The sequence below is a fragment of the Callospermophilus lateralis genome, unplaced genomic scaffold (genome assembly GCF_048772815.1).
Source record: "Callospermophilus lateralis isolate mCalLat2 unplaced genomic scaffold, mCalLat2.hap1 Scaffold_129, whole genome shotgun sequence".
NCBI classification, from domain to species: Eukaryota; Metazoa; Chordata; class Mammalia; order Rodentia; family Sciuridae; genus Callospermophilus; species Callospermophilus lateralis.
This window is the reverse complement of record NW_027512465.1, coordinates 2,458,674-2,483,894: the sequence shown is the minus strand read 5'-3', so window position 1 is coordinate 2,483,894 and position 25,221 is coordinate 2,458,674. Positions and strand designations below refer to the sequence as shown.

Below are 25,221 nucleotides of genomic sequence, written 5' to 3'. Positions count from 1 at the left end.
ACCGAAAATAACACAACTCAAGAAAAACATCCTTGAATCTTAGATTTTTTTTTTTTTGGCCTGCATGACAAATGTGATTTTTACAAAGTTGTAATTTTTTTTAAAAAGGATCTCATCTCTTGATTTTGGTTATCTGCTAATTACCCAAAATTCTTTTCTTAAAAATGGTATCTGGATTAAAGTACATACAGTACATTTTTTTGCATAATTAACTATTGGTTCTAGCTCTCCTAAAGGTACATTGAAAGTCTTCACACCCTGGGCAGGGAGACTTTATATGGTATGTAGAATTATGTTACAATATACTACCCCACTCGTTCAACCTCCTGGTATTTTATATTAGTTGCTTCCTCAAGCAACACAAATCCACTAATGCTTTAATTTGTGACACTGCTAACTGGTATTAACAGATTATGACTATGAAATATCCTTGCTTTGGTACTGGCTCAGGAGGTTGATACATTTGTAACAGAAGAGCAAAATGTTTTAAGTCACATACACATACAATAACATACTATGTCTCTTACTTAAGCACAAACCTCAAAAAAGTTTAGTTGACTTACGTATGTTCATTAAACATTACCCTAAAATAATCAAGATGCTCTGCACATACCCCAAGCAAGGCAAAATACTTCCATCCTTCATTTTCATATATGTTTCAGTTGACAATGATCAGTAAGTGATCAAGCCCATTGAATTATTTGTAAAATCTTGAAATAACTAAATTAATTTCTTTTAATCAAATCATTCAGTTGTTTTATTAGTCTAATTTTTTTCAATCTGTAAGGGAGAGATGCTTTGGGCATTTTGTACAGCACCAACTATATTGCCAGTAAGACTCAGATAGAGTTTGGCACTGGCACTTTAAAGTAGATTCATATTTTAAAAAATAGCTCTTATGATCAGTACAGAGCAGAAGGATTATTTCAAGTTGATATATTGAAGTGGTACTTCTTTAAGAAACATAAAAAGACAGAAGTTTTAACTTACAAGTAGTTAAGTGCAATTTGCTTTTCCAGGGTTATGTGTTATGACAGTGTAGCTTCTGTTGCTCATGAGATTGGGCATCATATTCACATGCTGCTCTCTCTTAGCACTGGTTGTTTAAGTAGATGCCAGTGCACCTGTAATACATTGTGTTGTGGTTTAGATATTAGGTGTACCCCAAATGCTCATGCATGAGATAATGCAAGAGGGTTTAGAGGTGAAATGATTGGGTTATGAGAATATTAATCCAAACAGTGGATTAATTCCCTGATTGAGATTAACTGGGTAGAAACTGAAGGCAGGTGGGGTGTAGCTGGAAGAGGTTGGTCATTGGGCTATGCCTTTAGGATTTATATTTTGTAGTGGCGTGTGAAGTCTCTCTCCCTCGGCTTCCCTTTACCACATTCTTCTGCCCTGATGTTCTGCCTCACCTGGACCCCCAGGGAATAGAGGTGGCTGTTTATCAACTGAGACTTCTGAAACTAAATAAACTGTGCCTCTACTAACTGTTCTTGTCAGGTCTTTTAGTCACAGCAATGAAAAAGCTGGGTAAAACAGATGGTATACTTGGGAGAAAAGTATAGGATATCATTTTTAAATTATCAAATTACAGCACATGCAATACACAGTTCTCTTTCATAAACAGGATAAAATAAGGTACATACTTGTATCTAAAAACATAGTTATATCTCTCCATGCAGATCTACACATCTTATGCCTGTCCATTTATATCTGCATCTACACACACACACGTACAGAGAATGTGCATTGTATGAAGCAAAACTCCCAAATCAAACCTCAGAATTTGCCTTTCTAGAATAGCAAGAAATTTTTAAAACTGCAGAATCATCACAATAGGCACAAAGGAATATGCAACCCAGCAGGCCTGTGGAAGTTGGCTCTCCTGAGACCTATAAGACTCCCATTCTGAAACTAGTCTATATTCCTGCTGCCTGGGGACTTGTTCATGAACAAGGAAAGTGGTTTTCTGTAACCACGATGAGACAGAGCATGATTCCAAAAATTTCCTGAAATGATATTCCTACAAAATTCAGTCCAGCAGCTTTGGATCTTTACCCATTTCTGGAATCAGAAAATGGTTTCTTGGCTGACTGCTGACTTAAGTGCCAGACCTTCAACAAAAAAAGAGCTGTTTTATACAGAAAGGTTTTTCATGCAAAGGCTTGCTATTTTTCCCAACTGCAGGGGGATCTGTACATCAAAATATGTCAGACTCTTTTCTTTTGAGCCAAAACAATTCACAAGACAGAAGGCAACAACTTCAATGGCTTACTTGGATAGAGTATGCAGCATTGCAAAACCCTAGCAAAACCCTTAGCCTGTGATAGGGAGATTCCCAGAAAGACCAAGAGACAGTTTTCTGAACTGTGAGGAACAAAGGCTAATGGATCTGAGATTAGTGTGACCACCATTTTCACCATCTTGTGGAGTCTTCAAATAGGTAAGAGATCTTTGATATCTTCTAGTCCAGTAGTTTCCAAATTTAGCTGAATCTCACATATCTTTGAATAAAAAAATACCTGAAAATGTATTTACAGAGGTTGTAACCTTGGAATTAGTATGTTTTTAAAATTCCATTAGGGGATCTAATGGACATCTCATCTAACCTTCCATGTTATATACACATCTGCCAACTGGATACAGTATCATTTCTAGAATGCCTTTTCACAGAAACATTTCATGACCCCAAAAAAGTTTGAAAGCATTTGCTCTCTGATACAATCTCAGTGGTAGTTTTTGGTTTTGTTTTTTTGTTTTCTGTAGGCCCAATACCAAGTGAAGTCAACTAGATTCGGCCCCTATCTACCTTTCTAAATACCTAAATACAGAGTATCATTTGAATTCTTCACTTTCCTACAAAATTAAAGGAAGAGTTCAATTTATACAAATCTCAAGGTACTAATAATACAAATAAATGTTCCAAATCAAAAGTGCTAATTAAATTACTTCTTCACAATAGTAAATAACCACTTTTTTCCTTAGCATATAAATATATGCTTCATGTTTATCTGTCTCTTCCACTAAGTCATACAATCCACAGGAACAAAGTCTGTTTCTGTCTTTTTGATGCTATACTCTTATTTGATATTACAGTGTCTGATATAGTGAGCTCTCAATGAGCAAGTGAATTAAATGAGTGATCAAATAGGTAAACAGAAAGGAGGTTAAGACATGTAGTCTAGTTATTTCTGCATAAAGGATTTTTACCCCAATTTCTGTCTAGGAATAATAATAATAATAATAATAACAATAATAATAATAATAATAATAATAATAATAATAATAATAATAATAAACAACACATGAGCATCTGTTAAAGCACTAAACAGAACAATTGCACTAACCCAGCAATGTGATATATATGTAACTCCATCAGACATTTAAGGTGAGATCCTTGTTAAAGTTCAGTGTAGATTCAGTTCTAAGAATCCAGAAGTGATTGAGTTTAAAGAAGATCTCAAAGACCTTTAAGTTGATGCTCATTTTCTAATTTACTGATAACTCAGAACCCATTTTCTAGATGAAAAAACAAAACAAAACTGTGGTATCATCTCAAAGGCAAACGTTAAAGTAGTATCAGCTACAGAAGCTTTAAACATCCCCTTTTCAGCTGTGAGCTCCACTTACTATAACTCATTTGCAAATTCACACTTGAAAACTGATATTTAAAAGTGTAATACACAGTTCTTTTTCTGTAGACAAACTTCTAAGGAAAGAATGAAGGTTGAAGTAAAGGCACATAAAAGGAAACACAAATAGTTATTTTCTACGAACTATATTCACCCCTTTTCAAGTTGATGAATATGGCTGTGTTCCTCTTCAAAGAAAATTTCAATTGAAGGCCAATGGCAGAGATAAAGTTAAGAATGGCTTTTCAGGAATGACAAGTCCTAGATATAATAGTGTAACCAAGTGTACTTATAGAAATTTTAAAAAAGTACCTTTCCAATAATAAAATGCAGAAGTTATCTCCAAGTACAAAATGCAATGCCAATAGAATAGATGTGCTGACAAGACATGAGTAATATTTTCCACATATAAGAAAAGCTTTCATCTCAGAATACTTTTTTCAAAGCTATTTTTGTGCCTTAATTAAGATCCACAGCTTTTCCTGACGTGTGAGCTGGCAGTTATGCTTTGGCTACTCTCTACTCCCAAGCTGGTTCCTGCTTTAGCAAGCGCCTGCGGCCTCTCAGGATGCATATCATGTTTACATCGAAGATACTGCCAGAGAGGAGAATTCCAAATTGATATTTAGGCCAGCCTAGCCCCTTCACACATCCACACCTCCTCAGACCAGGGGAGGTGACACCAGGACTATCTCAGGTGGAATATGCACTTCGTAGACACAAACTGATGTCTCTGATCTACACGGAAGCACAGGAGCAAAGTGGGACAGACCAGACAGTGGTTGTGCTCTCCAATCCTACTTACTACATGAGCAATGACATTCCCTACACTTTCCACCAAGACAACAATTTCCTGTACCTGTGTGGATTCCAAGAGCCTGATAGCATTCTGGTCCTTCAGAGCCTGCCTGACAAGGAGTTACCATCACATAAAGCCATGCTTTTTGTGCCTCGGAGAGACCCTAGTCGAGAACTTTGGGATGGTCCTCGATCTGGCACGGATGGAGCAATAGCTCTAACTGGAGTCGATGAAGCCTATACACTAGAAGAATTTCAACATCTACTACCAAGGCTGAAAGGTAACAAATGGGAGTAGAGGTCAAGTTACAGGCCAGGTTGGGATTAAGACCCTTCCTTGCCTACAGAATTTTAACTTTTCTAAAATAATTACCATAGAAGATTTCCTTTCAGTGCTGTGAAGGAGACATAAGTGTTCTCCAGAAAACTGAGCTACTTTAAAGACTTCATCCATTTGTTAAATCTTGACTAGGTCATTCTTTAACAAAGGCTGTTAATTGGGGCTGGGGTTGTGGCTCAGCGGTAGAGCGCTCGCCTTGCACATGCAAGGCCCTGAGTTCGATCCTCAGCACCATATAAAAATAAATAAATAAATAAATAAAGTTATTGTGTATGGCTTAAAAAAAAGATCCACAGAACTCACTGGATTTTTTTTTCTCCATTTACTAATTTATTAACTAAGGCACAGAAATGCTCACCAAAAATCACATAAAGAGGGAAAAAGTCAGTTGGATAACTGAAGAAAGAAAATACCTGACTTTCTTTTAAACTTTCCTTTAGTTACAGAGGGAAATGGGGGAATGTTTGTCTAGAGATTTCACTGTCTTTTTTCTGAGACAAAACTCCATACATTCCCTCTCAATCCACCCCTAATCTATTAATAATGGAGGGTATCAAAATTGAAATAGGCCTTGACCATGCTTATTAAGCCCATAGACATAAATGCTGAACTAGGCAGCCAATAGTTCAATTTCACTGTGTTTTAGACTCAAGAAAGCCACTCCAGAGAACCTTTTAGCATGAGCTAACATGGGAGCTTATCATGTTTTCTTGCATAATTTCCTCTTAATTTATTTTCATGGTAAACAGAAAGAAGAAATTATGCAATGGTAATGTTCTAACAGTAGGAACACTGGCAGCTCAACTTCTGACTTCACCCTATATCAACAGGCCTTACAAAATTGAAAACTTCAAGTAAGTTTGTAAATTGTTTACATCAAATAAAATTATGCCTGAAATAGCTAGGGAAAATATTCAGACTCTTTTATGTTGATTATTATTTCAGATATAAGAAACATATATTTATTTTTCATACCCATGAAAAGAAAAAAAAATCCCTCCATTTAAAAAGAAAAGCACTAAGAAATACTTCAATTATCCATATCATCACCACTGTAAAAAGATTCACTAATAGGGCTGAGGCTGTAGCTCAGTGCCAGAGCACTTGCCTAGAATGTGTGAAGCACTGGGTTCAATCCTTAGCACCACATAAAACTGAAATAAATAAAATAAAGGCATGCATCTATCTACAACTACAAAAATAATTTTTAAAAAAGATTCACAAATATTGCATGGATGGAGAGGTAAAGGTAAAAAAGACAGAAGACTTTAATGTTACTGTGAATTATTTTTCAAAAAATGAGACAATGCCTTTAGTAATATAGAAACACACAGCTACTCTATATCAAAATCTACTGGGTTGGAATCTAATTATTTTTCCCAAAATACTAAAGAAAATCTAAATATTAATTCTCTAGATGACAGGGGAATAAAAAATGCTAAAATGTGTTTTAAACTAAAGATGTCCCTACAAACTGTGGAATTCAGAAAGACTATAAACTGAGATAAGCCACGAGGGAAAAAGAAAGCTTAGAGAAAAAGTATACATTTTCTTCTAAAAAAAAATGGTGTGCTCACTGAGGACAGGATCAGCATCTACTGCCTTTGTGGCTGTCCAATTCACCTTTGGGATCCAGCACAGGGCACTTTTAACCAATGAGAACAGATGAACACTTTTCTTACTAGAACATCAACCTAACAAAATGTATTTTAGAAGATTTAAGGTATCACAAAATGTACCAATTTTTAATTCCTACAAATGCAGAAAACTCAGGCAATACTTTTAAAGAACATAGTATGAATTAAACAAATGTTTAATATTTAGATACCAAAAAGAGCTCAAACCTACTTACATATTGCTATGGGTGATTTTTCTAATTGGCCATCCCTCAGTACTCCCGTTCTACTCCCAAAGTCCCTAAATCTCTATCTACTTTCTCATTATTTCTTTTCTTCCTTGCAGGTGATAATTGGTCTTTCTCAAAGATCAACTATTCCATTTGCACCCTTATTTCCACCCTCTTGTGTGGCAGAGGCCCTTCCTTTCTAGGTATACCACTCCATTCTGTGCCTCCTTGTTGTTTAATTGTCCTGTTTGACACTGTGGGTACTGAGATCAGACTGAGGAGTTCAAATCCTGACTAGGTCATCACTGTAACCAGTCATGTGACCTTGGACAATTAAGTTTTCATTGCCTCATCTTCTAAATGGGTATAATAATAGTACCTAAAAGGGTTGCTTGGGAATTAAATGAGGTAATATATCTAGAGAACTTAGGATATTATCTAGCTACCACCAAATAAGTGCTCAGTAAATGTTGATCTCAATGTACTCACTGAGATAATAGATCAGTGGGAAGCAGAAGATGAATAAGAAGAATTTGTAAATAATAAAAAGAATTGAGATATTCCTTAAAGGAAAGCAGAAAATGAATTGTTTGGTAAAAAATAAGAAATGACTAGCAGTGAAGAGAATCCAACTGATGTTAGTAATTGTCAATCTAATAATTCTTCTAGATACATCCCAAGAGAAATGAAACACATGTCCACACAAAACCTCGTATACAAATGTTCATAACATCATTATCTATAGTAGCCAAAAAGTGAAAACAACCCAAACATCCAATTAATGGGGGATGAATAAAATGCATTATATCTGTATACCAAATTCAGTAATATCAAAGAATGAAGTACTGATACATGCTACAGCACAGATGAACTTTAAAACATTATGCCAAGTGAGAGAAGCCAATCAAAAAGGATTCTATATACTAAGATTGCATCTATATTAAATGTCCAGAATAGTCAAATCTATAGAGACAGAAAGCAATTAGCAGTTGCCTAGGGCCATGGTGGGGTTGGGGATGGTTGTGGGCAACTAAAATGGTACATGACTTCTTTGGGAGATGATAAAAATATTCCCAAATTGATTGTGATAATGGTTGCATAATTGTTTAAAAATCACTGAATTGCACCTTAAATGGATGAATTGCATGATATATGAATTTTATGCCAATCAAGTTGTTACTAACAGAAAAGCAGCATAACAAAGAAGAGGAGCTCAAAGTTCACTGCTCTGTCAACATGATATATTTTGTGGCACATAATTTTGCTCCTTCCCCTTTTAATTTAGAACTGCTATCTTAGAAGTTAGAAAGTTTTAGTAATGATTTCCTAAATAATTGCATGCTTTAGTATTAAGATTGCTGTTTTATGTATTCCATCATTTTACCACTGTGGGCAATTTAAGAAGATATTCGTTAGGGTAACATAATACTCTTTAGTTCAAAAAATCTCTAAGTATCTTGAGGAATCTGTTCTGATTTCAGAACCAAAGAACAGAACAGAGTACTAATTAGGTAGAAATTAATTTGAGAAAAACTGTGATTTTAAAAAATGCATCTTAGCTGCTTGTGGTGGTACACACCTGTAATCCCAGTGGCTCAGGAGGCTGAGGCAGTAGGATCACGAGTTCAAAGCCAGCCTCAGCAAAAGTGAGGTGCTAAGTAACTCAGTGAGACCCTGTATCTAAAAAAAAAATACAAAATAGGGCTGGGGATGTGGCTCAGTGGTCAAGTGTCTCCAAGTTCAATCCCCAGTATCCCAAAATTTTTAAAAATACATCTTAAAGAGATTCCGTGTAAAAGACTTCACAAAGAATACCTATTCCAAGCTTGGGATTGGGACCTACCTCTTTTAGGGCAAAAAGACTTAATGTGCTCCCACAATTAGTGAGCTCACTTACTTTTTGGAGAACCTATCACTTTTACCAAATTATATCCTGTTCCCTGAACCTTTGATTAGTCATGTGTACATACAGAATTGATTTCAGTGCTTGTAGACAAGTCTTGCACAACATCATCAAAGGTTTATTATCTCTAGAGACAGAGAACACTTACAATTCACAGGAAGAAATTTCTGAGATCTACTTTAAAACAAAATAAGTGGCATTAATGATTAACTCATGATCTTCATCAATTTTTAATACATTTCCATATATTACATTCTCACTCCTCTCCCTCTCTCTCTCTCTCTCTCTCTCTCTCTCTCTCTCTCTCTCACACACACACACACACACACACACACACACATACACACACACACAATTTGTTCCAAGACTTGAACAACAGAAGTATCAGCAGGTCTCCTTTCTGGATATATACAAAATATAGCCTTGAAATACCGTCTTTTTAATAAACTAACACATGTGAACTTAAAACATATCCACATTTATCTTCCATAACACTGAAAGGCAAAAAACTCTTTTATATATATACAATGTGATGCTATGAAATAATATTCATCAAAAGACTGAATTGCTCACTTTTGGAAGAGTGTGTGTGTAGTGTGTGTGTGTGTGTGTGTGTGTGTGTGTGTGTGTGTGTGTGTTTGGTTCCAGTATACTTCTATATCAATGGTTTTCCAATAAATTATCAAGTTGTTACAATTAAAGGCGTATCCATTATTCCCCAGTAAGGGATTAAGTGACCCAGTCCATGCTACAGGAATTTACCAATAAATCAACCTGATAGTCTATTTTGAAACAGATATCTAAATAGATGTTAATAAAATTGATAAATTGGGTAATAGCAAAGATAGTCTCTCATTTGTGACTTAAAGACAGTACTTCTCTTTGTAAAGAAAACTCTAAAAAGTATGTAGTTTTTATAAAGCCCATCTTAGTTTTGCTGATTCTTAGGGAATTAACGGATTTACAAATTGTATGTCTTTGAAAACAAAGTTATTTATGAATTCTCCTTGTAACTATTTTTTGGTGGATGGGAAGGGTTACAGGAGATTGAACTCAAGGGCACTCAACCCCTGAACCATATCCCCAGCTCTGTTTTGTATTTTATTTAGATACAGGGTCTTACTGAGTTGCTTTGTGCCTCACTTTTGCTGAAGCTGGCTTTGAACTCATGATCCTCCTGCCTCAGCCTCTGGAGCTGCTGGGGTTACAAGCAGGTGCCACTGTGCCCAGCTACTTGTAACTATTTCTAAGGACTGTGTCAATAACACAGCAAAGTACCTCTCAGGGAGTAGACATCCAGGAAAAATTTGGTACTACTACACCATCCAAATAAGTTTCCTTAGTTTTCTAATAAAAGTCAAAGTCAAACAAAAAATAATAAACCAGAACTTGCTTTTAGTCATTTTTTCCTCAAAAGACAATGAAGGGCTTTTGTTTTAAAAAAACAGTGACATTTAATAGATACACATTGTGTGTGTGTGTGTGTGTGTGTGTGTGTATAAAATTTTTTGTCTTTCAGTGTTATGCAATATAAATTTACCAAATATAAAAATTCTGAAAGGCAAACTCTGGAATTGCATAATCCATTTTAGCTGGTAAATCTCTTTCAAAAAAATAACACTAATGGGTGTAAAAGCTGAGAATTACTTCCCTCTCCCCGATCACTGATACCATCTACTCTGTTACTCACTGGGAAGTATCTTGAGTTTTAAGGAAAGGCCTTTTAAACTGACTATCAGAAGTGATGGAAATTAGGCCTGATTTTCCCCAACTGAAAATGAATAATTTTAGGCCCCAATGACATACAGGTCCTGTTACTCTTAGGCCTGCCATGCATATAGTTAGAAATAATTTAAAGTCTTTGAAAGATACTCTACAATGTTATCAAAATGTCCTCAAATGTTTCATTTATACCAAGTATAGTGATTAGGATTAGGACAATTAAAATTAACAATTTTGTCCTTTCAAAATTAAGACTATTTTGGTTTCGAATTGAAGAATATTTTATTAATAAATGTGGTCAATGACAGCCATGTCAATGACTGACTTTTTTTTAAAAAGGATCAGGGAGCCAGATTCAGGGAGGCAGGTTGTCCCAAATATCTCTGAGTTTAGTCAATTTCAACATTTGTAACAATACTATGGGCTTCACACAAAAATTAGCAAAATTTCAAGGAGAGAGAGAGTCAGAAAGAGAACTCATGAAAAACATGCTTTAGAAAGAAAATCCATGGAATCCAATAACTAAAAGAAAGAAGAGAAAGAAAAACGTAATAATTTAAAATAAGATGATTCTCAAAAATTCTACAGGGAGCACATGAATAGAAATTCCTCCAGGAATGATAAGGATGCCAGGGAAAATTCAGGGAAGGAGACAGATTCAGGGCAGTGAGTAGGCTGTGCTTTAGTTACTCCTATGTAGTAAGTTAAATGCTCAGGGAGGCACTCCCCTCCTTTAGGTCAGCAGGGTACTATTTACTACATTATTGCTAAGGTACCCTGGTGACCTGAACAAATTAGTGAAACTTCCAAAGTCGCTTAACTTGCAAGCACTGAGCGCTCAGGCACTAGATAGATGTGATAAATATTCTATCAGTCTTTTCTATTTAATATACTAAACACCCAAACATGCCAGTAGAAAGAAGCTTTGGGAAAGGAAAGAATGAAAATAAAACAGTTCTGTAGTGACAGGAAATATTCAGGTGACAAATTTAACTAGCAGTTACTCCTTCTATCATATTGATGACCGGAGCATCACAAGCTTATCATTGCAGTAGATTGCATTCACATGTGCAAATCTATTGGTCAGCTCTTACAGCATTTAAAATACCTTTAAAGAAACCTGCTAATCTGGTGGAGTGGACATGGACTCTGCAATGATGAGCCCTAAACAAAACTGTAAAGTTTGCCCCTGAAGGCCCGAGTCTTTCTCCTTCCTTCTCACACCCTACTCTTCCAATCATCAAATTTAAAAAGTGTTCTTATTAGCTAACACTCATAAGTAGGCCAGGGCTTGGGCTGGGAAGCCCCTAGGGTTACAATTTCAGCTCAGGCACTTACTATCTGTGAGAACTTGAACAAGGTCATTTTTCTCTGAATTTCAGTTTCCTCATAGGTTAAATGGGAATAATACCATATAACTGTTAGGAATAATGCATGAGATAATGGACCTAAAGTGGTTAACTTACTAAGATCATTGTCAATAAGTGTAGTTTTCAAAAGTTAGTGCCTAGTCAGTTTGGTGGTGCATGCCTCTAATCCCAGTGGCTCCAGAGACTGAGGCAGGAGGATTTCAGAGTTCAAAGAAAGCAAGGCTTTAATGCCCCAAACACCCGAACATGTTCATAAAAAGAGTTCAAAGCCTGCCTCAGCAACTCAGCAAGGCCGTAAGCAACTGACAATAAATAAATAAAATACAAAAAGTTTCATACCAGGAGAGGAGGCACATGCCTATAATACCAGTAGCTTGGGAGGCTGAGGGCAGAAGGCTGAGGCAGAGGGACCCCAAGTTCAAAGCCAGCCTCAGCAAATTAGGTAAGCCCTAAGCAACTCAGTGAGACCCTGTCTCAAAATTAAAAAAAATAATAATTAATTTCTTTAAAAAAGATTGGAGATTTTAGGTTAAATACCTCCAAAAAAGCCATTATAAAAGACAATATATGCATAAGTATTTATGGTTTTATTGGTAGCAAACTAAAAATCAGAATTTTAATTTTTTTTAAAGAGAGAGAGAGAGAGAGAGAGAGAGAGAGAGAGAGAGAATTTTTTTTCAATATTTATTTTTTTTTAGTTTTCAGCGGACACAACATCTTTGTTTATATGTGGTGCTGAGGATCAAACCCAGGCTGCAAGCATGCCAGGCGAGTACACTACTGCTTGAGCCACATCCCCAGCCCAAATTTTAAAACTTTTAACGATTTTTCTCCTAAGCTAGAGTTAACTAATACAAGCTGGGTCTATCAATATCTCATTCCTTCTACTTTCAGCCTTACATTCCACTAATTTTACCAGCACATATACAAAGATGTAATTCTTCAAACCCAGTATTTCTCTGTACTACTCCCTTAAAAACTGCTTGATAAGCAAATATAACCCTAATGCCTGTTTCTTTAGCAATAGGAAACAAAAATTTATATTATATGGTACCTACTACTTCCATCAAAAGAAAGCCTTTAGGAAAATCTGGATATGGTCTCCATATAATTTTATATTTACACATGCATATTTACTATAATAAGTGTATTTTCAAGTCTACAAAAGTTCTGTAAGTTAAAGATAGAAAAGCAGACCTTAAAGTTAGAAAATATGGAATACCTATGATAGATTACACAACTGTGTGAAATGAAATGCTGCCACATACAGCTATTCTTATCTATGATGAAAATGGTACTACTGGTCATATAATTATATCTTTAAACATTTTCTTTCACGGGCCATATTGGAAACCTAATGTACAGAGATACTCCAAGAGTCATATTACATTAACATCCTGCTTATACAGAGACTGACTGGAGTTGTACTTTGACATATTTTGTATTTTTTTTTAATTAAGGGCATTTCTTGTATTAAAGGAAATGTGTTAGTAGCATTATCCTCCTGTTTGAAGAACAATATAACTATTCCAACCAATAGAAAAACTCTATCCTTCCCTCAAATTTCTACTATCTTCCTGCCTTAAACTGATCAATAACATCTTATTGAACCCTAGGACAACTAAAGTAAGTCCAGATACACAAGGGACATTGTATGACATCTACTAATAATTCAAGAGGCCAAGCACACTCAGTCATTTGCTTAACCACTGTTGAAAGCAAGTACGGGAGCTTTGGATGGCTGTGGAGTTAGCTCTTAATTTTATTGACATGCCTGATATCTAACCACCAAATCTAGCTTGTAATTTTTTGGAGTTAGAAAGCACCATCTTAGAAATCCCTCCTCTCCTGAGCAGCGCTTGGGCAGACAGTTCTTATCCCACCACATTCAATGGATCCAGCCAGCATTCACAGCAACATTTCAAAACCTGACACATAGTAAGTGCTTAGTAAATGCATCTGCATTTATTGGAATTAAATACTGGGGTGCCATGGGGGCATTCTGTAGTCAGAACTTTGACCCTTGAACCTACACAGGTCACCACACTCCTAGGTCATAGAAATGGCAAAGACATTTTGTAATGGTTAAGCATCTCCTGTTGCTCTTCATTTATGAAGTAAATCAGATCTTCCTTTGCTCTCCTGAAATACACTGATAATTTGGAAGGAAAGTGCCTTTAAGGTTTGAAGTATCTGAATAATGAACAAATCTCCACATCTAATTGAATTCAGCCTGAGCGTAGGCTCAGACTCAAAGCAAACTTGATAAAGCATTTCCAGTAGAACTCAGGAAGGCCAGAAGTTTTGGAAGCAGAACTGTGGTCATTATGCACATGCCAGCTCCTCCTCACTCCACCCCAGGCCAAGACCCTTTCAGCAGTGTGGAGCCTGCCTAACATATGGCTCTGGCTGTGTTGCTGCATGGTATCCCAGCACCCATGTGAGCATTTCAGAAACTTTACACAAGCTCCACTGATAGGGATGATTAAATTCAATCTGAGGATACACAGGAGGAGAGTATATTAATTATGAGATGACACTTCCATCTGCTTTACCTCAGGGAGGGCAACAAATGAGCCATTTACTATTTTTGGCTAAATCATACCTGCACTTGATATAAGACAGAAAGAACAAAAGTTACACACAAAATAAGTAGCACAAATCATAAAGTACTAGTTGATATGTTCCTGATGTGAATGGCAATTTCAAATTGTTGACTATATTTCTGAGATGTGGTTATGTGGTTGTGTAATTGTGCGGTGATGGTTTGTGTGCAGATGCCCATGCGGGTTCAGAAGGAGTAAATGAAGGAAGAACTTGGGGAAGGGCATTCAGCTACCTTACCTGATTCCTTGACATAATCCCTCCAATTTCTCCAAACACAGAAATTCATTCAGATTAAGTAGTTCTTTTAAAAATACAAATAAATGGGCTAGGATTGTGGCTCAGTGGCAGAGCACTTGCTTTGTAAGTATGAGGCACTGGGTTCCATCCTCAGCACCACATGAAAGTAAATAAATAAAATAAAGTTACTGTGTCCATCTACAACTGAAAAAAAATACAAATAAACTCTGAAGAAGGTTTGAGAGTCATTTACTCCTTTGGATACACTACTTTGCTTTTATAAAAAGGCTTGCTTCACTTTGATTTAAGGAATGCTCATTTTCTTTGGGGAATTAGGTAACCTTGCAACAGAGTATTTCCATGATGAGAAAATCTGGGTGGGATAAAATAATGAGGATTTGAGGAAAACAACAGCATGTACCAGACATGTAGGGAGATGGTAGCATTGGTTAAGGAAAGCCATGGAGAAAGAAGATAGGAGCGTTCCGATGACCCATTTCACTTTCTAAAAAATTTTGTCTGGTTTGATAACAATTTCACACACTGAAATTATTTTATCTATCCTGATATGGGTATAATAAGTTTCCAATACCTGCTCTAAATTAATCTTTCTAGGAATTGCTATATGTCCATCTATATTTTGATAGACAGCTTTGAGGTCATTTTTTTCTTGAGAAATATAAAGTGGGTTCTCAGTTCCTAATGTAACATATTACTTGCCAAGAGAATGCAGTGAAAAAGGTCCATATGTGTGTTAAGTAGCCATTATAACACATAGCTGTGCTTCACAAATGTCAAGCTTAAAAACAGAAGCAGACGTAGTCAGTCGAGCTGGCCAATTACATTGTGATCTGAAAAACACCAGTGATTCATTAGTTGCTATTAGCTAAGCAAATCATCTTTATTTGATCTGTGTATTTACTAGTTATAAGTATTATGAAAGCTTGTATTGTTCTACTACAGAAACTTTTTTTCAACCCTGCTTGTTTTTTATATGAAAATACAATACAATAATTTTAATTGTGATTACTTTTTTAAAAAAAGAGATCCTGCAACTGGAATTAAATTTCACACTGTATTTCAACCTTGAAATGAACATAGATCTGAAACTAATACAAAAAGTGCAAAAATTTCCATATTCATGTTAATGTTGAGCAACAGAAAAGAATAACTGTTGTTTATCGCTAAAAACAGCTTTCTTCATCTAAACAAATGACTAGAATAAGATTAAGAAAACCCTGTTTGGGTTTCTTAGATACACACACACATATTCCAATTTCCTTCTGCACAATGACTTTTATGCAAATATGTACCACAAAATCTCCTGACCTCTTTTACCATCACACCAGGACAATGACAGTTCAATAATTGAAATGGTACATATCTGGTACATTTGATTTTGAATTGCAAAGTTGGACTCAGGCCTATTGAAATAAAAATACCTGTGACTCATTGTTAACTCCAAACTGATCCAGTTATTATTTCCTACTAGTAAAAACAGCAAAAAGGTAGGTGAAGCTAATTATTCCATTTTTGTGTTGCAATTTCCATTGCACATTCTTCTCCCAGTGTACCTACTTGTATTCTCCTCCGTGATCCTCCCCCGACACCTTGACTTTAATTCTTAACCCAGATTCTTTCATCTATAACAAGGGTAATGAGAAAACCCCAAAAGTGTTCCTTGGGGGTGTGTTAGACTAAAAGTTACCTATGACTAAATCCCATGTGTGTTCTTTGCTCACCATGGAGACAAGAGATTTGCTCACTGCTCTCAGCCAATATGAAATCCAAACATAAAAACAGCATTATGGAATTCAGACGGACTCCTCTGCTTCACTACTAGCAGATGCAGAAGGAAAAAAATGCCCATATAATTAAGCTTTTGCCTTTGAACCACCAAAGCTGTGAACACCTAACTTTAAAATACACATAATAGCAGGAGAGCAGCTGACTTGCAGGTGCACGGTGCTGAGGGTGCTGAGGGTGCTGAGGGTGCTGAGGGTGGTGGTGAGACCAATCAGCTGGCCAGGAAAGTCCCGGCCCGCCAAGAATAAACTGAATTTTAAATCTGAAATATTGGCAAAGTCTTCCTTGTTCTTGCTGAGTTTGAATGTGTAATGCGGTTTTCATTATATCTTTCCACTGGATTCTTTAGAAAAAGTATGGGATCATGAAAGGGTAAGACCAAATCACAATGCATTTAAAAAATAATTATTAGAAGTAAAAGGATTTCTTTAATACATTCCTCAGTTTATTCTTTAGTCCTTTATTCATCCAATATTTACTGAGGACCTATTTTGTAAATATCAATTGGCCAAAATTCATAAAGCATGCTAAAGCATGAAATTGAGACTATAATCACATATAACATATAGGTTAAAAACTGTTGTACATATTCCACATATATGCATGTGTATAGGTACAAATAGGCATTCAGATAAATAGAGATTTTTACCTTGCCTGCCCAATTGTAACTATCTAGGCATTTAGTATTTATTAACCTCACTTTAAATATACTTTCACATGTTAAAAGTGAAGATAAAAGGAAATTTGTTTCATTTTTTGTTTCATTTTCCTTGACCAATTTTGCTTCATCATTCAAATTTCTGGAGGAAAAAAAATCAAAATCCAATAGTACTTAGCACTTCAGAGAATTTTACTTGAAGAAAATGAGTAACATGTCTTAACAAAATTGTTTTCTAAAAAAAAAAATTCTAAGAAAAATAACAGCAAAAAATATGAATAAAGCTTTGTTTGTTTTTGCAGACATTGTTAGCAATAGACATAAAGGTATTCTTTTTTGTTTTTCTTTTCTTTTTTTTTTTTTTTTGAGTCCATATGGAAAGATCATCAGCACATTTTGCTTCTGGGTTCTTTGCCAAAATACCATAACCCACAAGCCATCTACCTTAAACATAAAAGGAAAAGTGTTGTTCTGGTCAAATAAAGAAATAATTTTTACTAGCATATGTCTAATGTTAAAGCTGCCTAAATCCTGCCAAATTCATTAAAACAACATCTGTAAAACAGATTTTCATTAAATTGATCAGTTTAAAGTTAAGCAGCTAGGCAGATGATGCTTTCAAGCTAACCCTTAACCTTTAACTTTTAACCTCCTTAAACTAGAATAAAGACACACACACACACACACACACACACACACACACACACACACAGACACACACTTCTTTGAGGTAATACTGCTTCAGTTTGACAACCCAATGGGTAAAGTGGTTTATTCAAATCGAAATGACACATCTCTACATTCAGTGTTATGAATCGATATGTTGTCAATAACAAGAAAAGCTGTTTTCTGGTCACTCTGTATTTGTCTTACAACTGCTACTTGTCACTTTCCTCCAGTGTCTGAATAATTCACAGTGCAAAATCATGTAAATTAAACTCTTAATGAGAATAAATTTTATGTAGGAGATTATTGTCTAGTCATTAACTCTGAAACTATTTTAAGTCTAATTTTAATATTTTAGCCACATGATAAACCATGATTTTTTCTCCAGGCCCAGGCCAATTTGTTAGGTTCTCATTTAAAAGCAATTAATGTTACTTATAAACCAATTTTATTTTGCCGACACAAGCTGAGACCAAGCTTGCTAATATCCTCATTACTGTGTTTGAAAATCCTCTACGTCTGACTCACAGAGTTTCTGAAATTAGTTTGGAAATGGGCTCATCCTCGACACCCTGCTACTCTGCAGTATTTTTCTAGTTGTTTCTAGAAATGAGGAATGCTTCTTGAAGGACAAAAAAGAATATAGTGGGCTTGTCTAATACCAGCTTTCAAAAGCTCAAGTATTTCTCATCTTCAAGGTAAGTTTGTTCAAAGTAATTTTGCATTTGTTTAGGGACCACATTTAAATGCTACACTAAGCAGAGACCCTTGGCTATTTAAGAGATAAGCAACTAAAAAAGTATACAATTTTATATGATTTATAAAATTTTAAAAATAAGAGTACATCATTGGTTGTGGGACATAAAACACTCTTGGCTTTAAAGTTCTCTTTATAATCTAGCTTTTATCTTGATTTGTTACAAATTCCAAGATGCCATCCTACCTGCCCTGCAAAGGAACCTCAAGAGTAACTCTGTACCCAGCAAATTACCCTTGGAAGAATAAGGTGTTCAACTCATGCCTATGGAAGAAATACATAAACTTAACACACCACACACACACACCATACACACAAATAATTATCAAACCAATTGATTAAATAACCTTTCCTAAAAAAATAAATAATAATGCTGTTCCTTTCCTTAGGTTCCCATGTGAGAGTAATAAAATAGAAAAATTTGTACATTTATATCTTCTATTCACAACATGTTAATTTAAAGTGTTAGAGGAGCTGTGTGAATATAAACACAGTTCATGAATATTCTATATAGCTCCCAGGGTCTAAATCTATTATTTATACAAACTTAATGTTTGTTTTTTTTCTCCTAGGTATTCTAAAAATTTTAATAGGTCAGATATCAACAGAAAAAAAGTAGACAAATGAACAGTTGTCAACTGTTGCTATAAAACCTATGAATTATAATACAATTATTCATTTATATTATATTTTCAATAGGGCAGGCAGAGAAATGTTCCATCTTACATTAGGACCTGCACTCCACACAAACTGGGGAGCCCAAATCTAATGCTTTCATTATTGATCCACAGAGTGCCAATATCCCAGGAACAATGTTACAAATTCTCACACTGAATCTTTACATTTTTATGCATCATACATCCATCTAGAATTTGAACTTCAAGAAACAATCCAAATACATAGGACTAGACCAACCTAAATAAATAATTCCAGCACCTAATACAGAGAGCCATATGTGTTCTTTTTGCTGTGCATTTGTAATTTTAAATAGAGTTAAAAAGCAATAGGTGTTATAAACGTTGACTGACTCCTGATATTATTGTTATCACTGATTTCTAGTTTAAATCAATAGATAACACTTGCAAAATGGATTTTGTAATCATATTTAGAGCTTGTTACAATGACTAATGGTTTGCAATATTTTCTGAATTTTAATATCGTCTAGACACAAAGAAGTTTTTCATAAGTTATCAAGTTATTCATCATAGAAATGAATCTGTTGCATTTGTACAAGAACCAAGACAATCAAGGCAATCCAATGAAAAACTACAGAAAATAAATTAATCAGCAATTAGGGTTTAGGAGACATTGAGACAAGTTGTGCGATAAATGACATTCATCACTTGCACTTATACATGACATCTGCATAGTTTTTCCCAGTAAACAAAAAAGTACACTTGCTGTTTTAGGAGCATATTTATCTATATCACACTCTTTTGTTGGGGAAAGTGTTACTAGTTGGGAAAAATGTTGTGCAAAACACAACAGAGTTGACTTTGAAGACTTTAGACTGATGCTATAGGAATGTTTACCCAATGTTACTGAGATCTCATGCACACACAAAAAAATCATGTTCGGATCATCCCTGTTTGTCACCAAAAAAAGATGATGCATTCACAGAGTAAAACACATTTTGTTTTTTCTGCTTCGTGTAACCTTTAATAATCAGCCAAGAGAGAGACCATGATTTTGTTTTCTAAAAACAATAGGTAAAAGAGATTTTAAGAGAATTATTTTATATATGACAATACCCAGGAAAGTTCTTTTATTACAGGGAAGCCAGTGAAGCAATCAATGCCGCTGAGGTAGAGGTAAGTGGGACACATAGCAAATCTTTTGAAAAATTCTCCACTGCCATATATTTGAATATACTTTTAGTAATGTTAAGTTATAAATTGTATGTTTTGCCTGTCTTTTTTTCTTATTCTAACTTGTAGATCTGTGCTCCAAGCACTGAAATAGTTAATCCCCTTGTCTACTCTGTGCCAACGGAAATGGATGTCACTGCTTACCTTGTAGAGCTTCAGGGCCACCTCATGCCTGTGATTGGTGGTATGCAAGCGTAATTTATCCACACTGTTGGTATAGTAGTCACAGGCGTTACATTTTAGGTGAACGGGGTTGCCAATGGCAATGCACTTCAACCTCCACTCATTGCTTTTGCCCCCTTCTTTATTGTGGGCCACCAGTTGATATTTCTGCATATGTTTATCAGTCTTGCAGTGGAGCTAGAAGTTGGCTTTGAGCTGAGTGTTGTAGTTACAGAGCTTGCACTGGTAGATATCTCCAATTACAGCCCTCCATTCCTCTTCAGGGAGAGAGTGCTCACTGCTCACATGCAGACTTAGGGCCTCCAGGCTGTCAGAGGTGAATTTGTTGCAAACAGCACACTGAAATAGCTTCAGCACTGGGTCACTGATATAAGGTGACAGCTCTCCTGCAGTAAGGAGGGACAGGTCATCACCCATTAGCTGACCACTGGCAAGCCGGATTTCAGGTGGCAGCTCATTATGTACTACAGGAAAAAAAATTAAAAGGAAAAATAGAGACTAGAAAACACAGCGCACACAAAGTAATCTGTAAAATAAAGTCTTGACAAGGAATGTGCTTTCTCTAGAGCTTAAACTATAAAAAGCTGTAATAGGATTGAATCAGGATCAATTACAATCATCCCTTTCAACTTCTAAATTCCCTCATCAGATAGCTTTAATTACTCCTACTGGGCATGATGTCATTCTGAAATTTGTATTTTCGAGGACAAGAAAGTTGATAAATACCATAACAAAACAGTCATGTGTTTGCAATTTAAAAACCTAGATAAACATACATAAACAATAATTGTTATTTCCCAATTTGTCTTAAAGCTTGATGAGATCTGGCTAATATTGTATGTGTGTCTTGTAATCTACTGCCAAATACCTGGCTAAGGTAACAGTATTATTGTTAACTTAATTATGTTCAATCATAGCTATTAAAATATTTTTTTTAAATATCAATTAAAAATAATGGTAGATTCTTTTGAAGCTGAAGTTTGATACTTTAGGGAATAATCACCAAAACTGAAACTACAAACCTTATTAAGTATGGCTAACGAGGGCAAGCAAATTAGCATTTGTTAACCAACCTATTGAATGAAGACAAAGTTTGTTAACTTTTCTTATGCCATTTCCATCCCTTAACCCTTTCCCCTCTGCATTAATTTAGCTTTGATGTAGAACCACAAATAGTTTGCTTATGCAGCAGATTTAAGAGAAAGTCCTTTCTAGTAAAAGGTCCCCAATTTGCTGGCATTCACTACTTTATCTGGGGGCATCCCAGCAAGTCAAAATGTGATTCAAAACTAACAATAGTGCAGAAGAGCAGTTAAGTACTAACCGAGTCCTGGTGCCAAAGCTGCAGCCGTTGCTGGATCCAGCTGGAATGGATTGATCATGAGCTGAGGGTCAGCAGGGCTTTCCAGCTTCATTCCAGTCAGGCCTATGTTCTGGGCCAGGTAGTACTGATAAAGTTCTGCCTCCGCTGGGGCGAGGCCCAAGTACAGGTTATGCTGGATCTGCTTCATGTTCTGCTGCAAAAGCATCATGTTATGCATGTTCTTTTTGCTGGTCATATGAATCCGGAGGTTCCTTGCAACATTGGTTTCATAATCACAAACCTCACACCGCCAGGTGGGTTTCTGTTTGGGTTTGGACGGAGAGGGTGTTCCACAGCCACTGAGGCTGGTGTTGGGGGCTGGGGCAGAGTGGCCAAACACCTGCTCACCGGTGCCATTTTGTAGATTCTGAACATTGTTCAGGTGCTTGTCAGACTGCATATGAATACTGAGGTTGCCTTTGGTAATGGTTGAGTAGTTACAAACCTCACAACAGAAGGGTTTATAGCCACATGTGTAACTCTCTCCCCTGGCAAGCCTGGGGTGAGGCTGTCCAGTCTTACAATAAACACAAGAGCCACCTGGCTCAGGGTGTTTCTCCTTCATATGGGCCTCCAAGGTCTGCTGATATTTGTAGTGCCAGTTATATTTGGGACATTTGAGGGTTTTGCATGAGTTCCTTGAGTGCATCATAGTCATATGACCACCAAGAGACCTCAAAGACCCCAAAACCGTGTCGCACTTGGGACACTCAATGCCACTGCCTGGCGAGCCATCTCCTCCAGGCCCTGGCGTGCCAGGTGTACTCGGGGTGAAGCCATGCTGGTGAGGAGTCGCTGAACTGTCTTCGTCCCCCCGGGCTGTTTCACTTGGATGAGCTGCTGTGGCACTGTCTTTACTGGCACTTGCATCTGTAGAGTCCTTGCCACCAATGCCATAGTTATTAGCAACACTGCCACTGGCCCGAACGGCAGCAGCGGTCTGTTTTTTCTTCTCCGTGTCATCAGCAACAGTCGCCGCGGAGGACAAGGTACCCTTTTCAATAAATTTTAGCACACTGGATGATAAAGGAGAAATGCTTTGGTTTAAGAGAGGGAAATCTTTGTTACCAATACTATCGGTGAGTTCGCCTAATACTTCCTCGTCATCAAGTTCATTGGAGTAGGCATCCTCTTCGTCCTCCTCTCCCGGTTCAGTGGGTTCACTTTTCACAGGGCAGTCCCCGTTTGGGTGTAAGACGGTGCTTTCTTTTGGCCTTTCACAGTTGTTCTCTTGGTCTTCGCTCTCTGACATCTTGCTAGACTCAGACGATGAGTGGCTGAGGGAGACAGAGGTAATTGGGGTGTTCACTACTAAACTAGACAGCCCCCCCAGATTCACTTCAGCCTTTGGCATTTGGGTGATGCCCAGCAGCTGCTCTGCTGAGCTCGAGGGGCTCGCGCTTCCTTTCAAGAAGGCAAAGCCAGCCGGCAAAGAGTCACCATTTTCAACATGAAAAGCGCTCCATAAACCGCGGAAGGTTGGATCGGGTCCTATGAGGTTTGTAGTAGAAAAATGGGGATAAACAGAAGTGGATTTTTTTGGTTCCAGAAAGCTTATAAGAGGTTCTTTGTCTTTGCCAATCCCCTGTATTATGGCAGAGACGCATTTATTACTGAGGAGCTTCTGCTCCTCGTCATTGAGGGTCATCTGATGATCATGCAGAGCATGGGTTACAAATGACCTGATATAACCGAAGGACAACTTGCACAAGAAACACATTAAAACAGGTTTCCTTTTTCCATCGGTAACACAACTATTGAATTTGGACAAGTCCACATTGTTAGGGACATCTTTGGACACACAGGAGTTTTCGGCTGCGCCATCACTGGTTAGATAGTCTTTCTCTCTCTTGTGTCGGAGATCATAGACACGGAAACTGTGCAACACAGGACCAACTCCTGCTAATGCTGAGGTATTTGGGAAAGCCTGATCGGCTGTAAATGGTTTCCAGAGGGATGAAGCGATATGAAAAGTGTTGATGATCTGTGGGTAGAACGACATAGGTGCAGAAGCAGACTGATCACTCTTCTCTCCAGCAGATGCCAGGGAGTCCAGAAACATTGCTGTAGAAAAGAGTTTGCTATGTGCCCCATGCTGTGCATTCTGCCCACTTTTTTGGAGTCCTCAATTATATATGCTGACCCATCAGGCTGGTAAACTATCTCCCCTGTTAAGTTTTCGACATCACTGTCCTCTAACTCGCTGATTTCACTCTCGTTGTCATCCTTCAGGACAGGAAGGCGGGCATTAGGGCAGTGGTGTTCCATGTATTTCTGTAAACTGGGAAAAGAAGTGGCACATTCGTTGCAGGGTATCTCCTTTGCTGAGGTAATCTGAGTGGCGGCTGCATTCTCCACGCTGAAACCCAGCAAGACTTCACTTTTGTGCTCATCTGTTTTCAGGTTGTCATCTGTGGAGCTGTTTTCCCTGTCAGGCTCCATCCCTGCAACTTTCTCTGGCACCTCATTATCAAGTTGTGTCATTCCACATAGCTTTGATGTGCTCTGCCCATTTTCCTGCCTTGAGATAGGAGGGGAGTCACAGGTTTCCATGGCAATTGCTACATGGGGATCTCATTTCATCCAGCCTGTCAGGGACCTGGATAAAAAATAAGGTGAGAGAAGTCATTTTTATTAAATAATGACACAGATCACTAAAAGCCCATCACTAATTTACAGTTGCTGTAAACTTGACTATCCAAAAAGGCGAGGGAAAAAACTTAAAACCATCATACCTATCTATCACAGACAGGCTTTGTATAAATGTAGCAAAATAATGTAAATAGCTATCACAGACTTGCCTAGACATCCAAGGTGTCTATAAGCATTCACACTAAATCTGAAATTTATATGAGGAATCCTGATCTTTTTTTTTATTTCTGTCTTCCAAAAAAAGTATGTACTATATATAAATGCTTTAAAATAGCCTTTACCCTAGTAGAAATGTAAATGACTCTCCTATACAGCACCAGAAATGGAAGAACAGCACAAATAACTTATAATTTTTTAACAATTTACTTTTCCTTTATCAGGCAGTGACTAGAAGGGGAGAAGAGTTTGGGAGGGGAAACCAACAAATAAAGGGACCTTAAAATTAGAAATATTACAGTCAGAGGCAGTACAGACCAAAATCTTCTCTGGTTTTTATTTTGCCAGTAAATCAGCTTACTACAAAGCTTCCCTGTGCAAAATCTCTCAGCAGGTATCTGGCTGGCCCTGATTAAGCACCAATCACAATTTTTCCCCACACTTCAGTCACCTCAATGGGCAACAGAACAGAAATTAATATTTACTGCAACCAGTGCCATCATCCTGGGGGACAATCGCATTCGCTCGGTTTTGTTTTTCTGTTTCTTTTTTTTTCTTTGTCTTGATGGTGGTTATTGTTGTTTACTATACAGTGAACACCATTTCAAATACCATTTTGATATTATCAATCCTGGTGAACTGACCACCCTT

The 25,221-nt window shown here is 36.8% G+C and overlaps 1 protein-coding gene across 1 annotated transcript in view; it reads right to left on the bottom strand.

Moving 5' to 3' along the window:
• LOC143640164 (zinc finger homeobox protein 4-like) overlaps positions 1-24,315 on the bottom strand; it is an 86,475-nt gene extending 62,160 nt beyond the window's left edge. The window contains 3 exon segments of the mRNA XM_077108069.1: positions 20,361-20,863; positions 21,724-23,877; positions 23,880-24,315. Of these exon segments, the coding sequence (XP_076964184.1) occupies positions 20,361-20,863; positions 21,724-23,877; positions 23,880-24,315 (3,093 nt within the window).
• Positions 24,316-25,221: the final 906 nt, after the last annotated feature.